Raw genomic sequence first — 2797 nt, forward strand, 5'->3', positions numbered from 1 at the left:
TACGCTAACGTCATCCTTGGATTGGCTTAATTTTCACCTCCAACAGAGCTGTCGGAGTTTTCCCCAAGAAAGCTACCATTGACGCTAGTCTTCTTTTTCCTGTATGCGACTGTGGACCTCTGTGATTTCATGATTAAACGATTAATTTGGAATGGTAGGTGCGGTTTCAGTCAACGGAAGGTCACCTTTCCGCTCATAGCTTTAGAGCAGATCATCTTTGAAGCAATCATAAAGTGCAGTACTGTCGAGATTAAACAAGGACTGGTTCATCTTACAGAGATCACCGGATCATCACAGATAGCATGAAATCCACAAAGAAGAATGCAGTTATTTACAGTAGAATCATGGAGAAAAACAAAAGCTGAAATCTGTTGCTCGATTAATTTTCAAAGAAGGAAGCCGGAGCGGCTTCAACATTTCTTGTATTGTCTTCCCTTTCAGGAATCCTCAACAACTTATCCAAATACTCCGAACCCAAATCCTGAAACTCGACTGGTTTTGTGTCGCCTGGAGTGGTCTGGGTGGCATTTTTTGTGCTTTCGGTGGGCTCTGTAGCTGACGATATCTCCCTCTTCACTACTCCATAGCTGGAGATGTGGCTTGCTCGTTGATCAGCACTTGATGCAGCAATAACTACATCAGCGGGGAAATTGAGCAGCGCCTTGGCCCCGCGCATTTTGAAGGCTGCGCGGTCGTAGGCCATGGCTGCCTCTTGAGCTGTGTCGAAAGTGCCGAGCCACACCCGAACTCCTTGTCTGGACGAGTCACGAATCTCCGCGGCGAATTTGCCCCATGGCCGCCGTCTGACTCCTCTGTAGTGCTTCTTGCCGATATGCCGAGTCGGTTCAGTCGTCGTCCTCCGACCAGAGTGGGTATCTTTGGAAGAGGAAGGACTGATGGGGTAGCTGTTGGTGGCGCACATGGCCATAGCTTCGTTGAGAACCTCGAAGAGGACCATGTCTTGGGAATCATCTTCGTTCAGAGGGAGCTCGTTCTGCAAGCAAGGGACCATGATCTCTTCCTCCTCCAAATGCTTCCCCTGTTGTCGTCTTTGTGCTGTTCGCTTTGTGAAATGGTTCAGTTGGACTTCTCCTTGTTCCAAGGAGACCATGCAATTAGTATTTATATGCGTGGTGGCCATCAAAATTTCTAATAAAAGAGAGAGCGAAGGTGGGACGAACAAGGGGACGATGAAGACTTTCCCTATTTTTAATTTTTCTTTCCTGAGACAAGGATGTGCACAGCGAATCCATCCAGTAAAAATCCATTCAGAGTCGTTCTTTTTGCTCTAACCCAATTGACTGTGAGGTGGGCTGCTGATCTCATGATTTGACCAAGGACGATGATGTTCAGAAAATTTGGTGGATTCCCAGGTCGCTCACGGTCGTCGTTTCCAAACTCCCAAAGTGCCTGCATCTGCTCTTGTCAGTTTCATCTCCAGTAGAAAAAAAAAACACATCAAAATAATCAGAAAGCTTTCGTTCCAATCAGGGTCTTGGTCAATTCGGTACTAACAAGGAAGACCCGGAGGCAACGTAGATTTCCATCTTTTCTGCGGCCTCGAGCTTTTGCTATTTCACGTGCGCCACGGAAGTGACGCAGAAGGAGGGAATTTGGTCGCGGTCTTCCAAATTTCATACCTTTCTGGTCAGAAAAATTATTTCCTGAAAATTTCTATTCAGATTCTTTCGAATCTCTTCCAAGATTGAGCCAAGATTGTACCAGACGAATGGAGTAGAGCTTCCTCGAAATCTTTCCGGGTATTTGATCATTGTTCAAGGTATCTGGGGCGTGCCACACAGCATGTGAAAAAACTGAAAAGGATTTCTCTAAGACCGCTTGCAGCTTGTGGAAAATATTTGAGTTTCACAGTACCTCTCTAATTTGATCTTCGGGTATCGTTCAAACAGAAATTACGAGGTGGATGAGATTTATTGACATATTTTCAAGTTGGAGTTGCAGGGGTTGAACAAAGAACACAACAGCTTCAGTAGTATAAATAAAATAAAAAACTCCATGGAAGCTGAGCGTGTAAATTATGAAGCTGATCTTGCCTTTTTAAGCTCTACCAGTACGCTTGAAGCTTTTTCTACTGATTTCCAAGAAATACCCCAGCAAAGTCAGTATTTTGAAATACAAAGCGGACATTGTTGGAGCTCTGTCAAGGATCACCAATCGAAAACTAATCCACTTCACAGTGAAAAAGAACTTTTTCAACTAGATCCAAATCATTATTTCTCACGTAGCAGGAAGAGCTCACAGTGATTACAAAAACGTAATTATCTATACAAAACTTTCATTATATTGATCCCTGATCAAGGGAAACTGAAGTTTCATCACAGGGAGCCAATAAACAACATCCTGGACAATTACTGGTGAAGGATTGATGCAACTACTGTTAAAGTAATTGAACGTGAAGGCGAACATCAAATGATTGTAGGAGACACTTGCCTTTCGACTAAGCTGAGGTAATTAGATAACCACTACAGAGATGTACAATTGAAAATTAAGGCAAACTCGAACCGCCCCAGGTTGTTTCTTCCTCCTCTGTCTTCTTGTTTTGCATAAGACAGCTCCGACTTGGGTCTAGAAAGAAGAACCAGAAAAGCAGATTACCAAACCAATCAACAATATCCATGCCTAATCTGTCTAATATTTATAAAGATCAGAGTGACAAGTACGCAGTATATATAAGGGTACACAGGTAACGGAACTCTACCTTGGAGATGATGGTAGTAAGTGGCATTTGTGAGGCCACTGGTTAGTGGGGAAGAAGTAACAGCCGTTCGAGGAAGTA

At 43.7% G+C, this 2797-nt stretch overlaps 1 protein-coding gene across 1 annotated transcript; it reads right to left on the minus strand.

The window, feature by feature from the left end:
* Positions 1-379: 379 nt before the first annotated feature.
* Positions 380-1111, minus strand: LOC137948930 (pathogenesis-related genes transcriptional activator PTI5-like). The gene has a single exon (XM_068795154.1). The coding sequence runs from the start codon at positions 1109-1111 to the stop codon at positions 380-382; it is 732 nt and encodes a 243-aa protein (XP_068651255.1).
* Positions 1112-2797: the final 1686 nt, after the last annotated feature.

Source organism: Aristolochia californica, unplaced genomic scaffold (assembly GCF_029961685.1).
Source record: "Aristolochia californica isolate CCGP_79_NKW_82.1479 unplaced genomic scaffold, dmAriCali1.0.hap1 SCAF_1, whole genome shotgun sequence".
In the NCBI taxonomy this organism is placed as follows: domain Eukaryota; kingdom Viridiplantae; phylum Streptophyta; class Magnoliopsida; order Piperales; family Aristolochiaceae; genus Aristolochia; species Aristolochia californica.

Excerpts from the sequence above, each read along its gene's own strand:
- LOC137948930 (XM_068795154.1), bottom strand. The coding sequence starts at position 1,111 with ATGGTCTCCTTGGAACAAGGAGAAGTCCAACTGAACCATTTCACAAAG.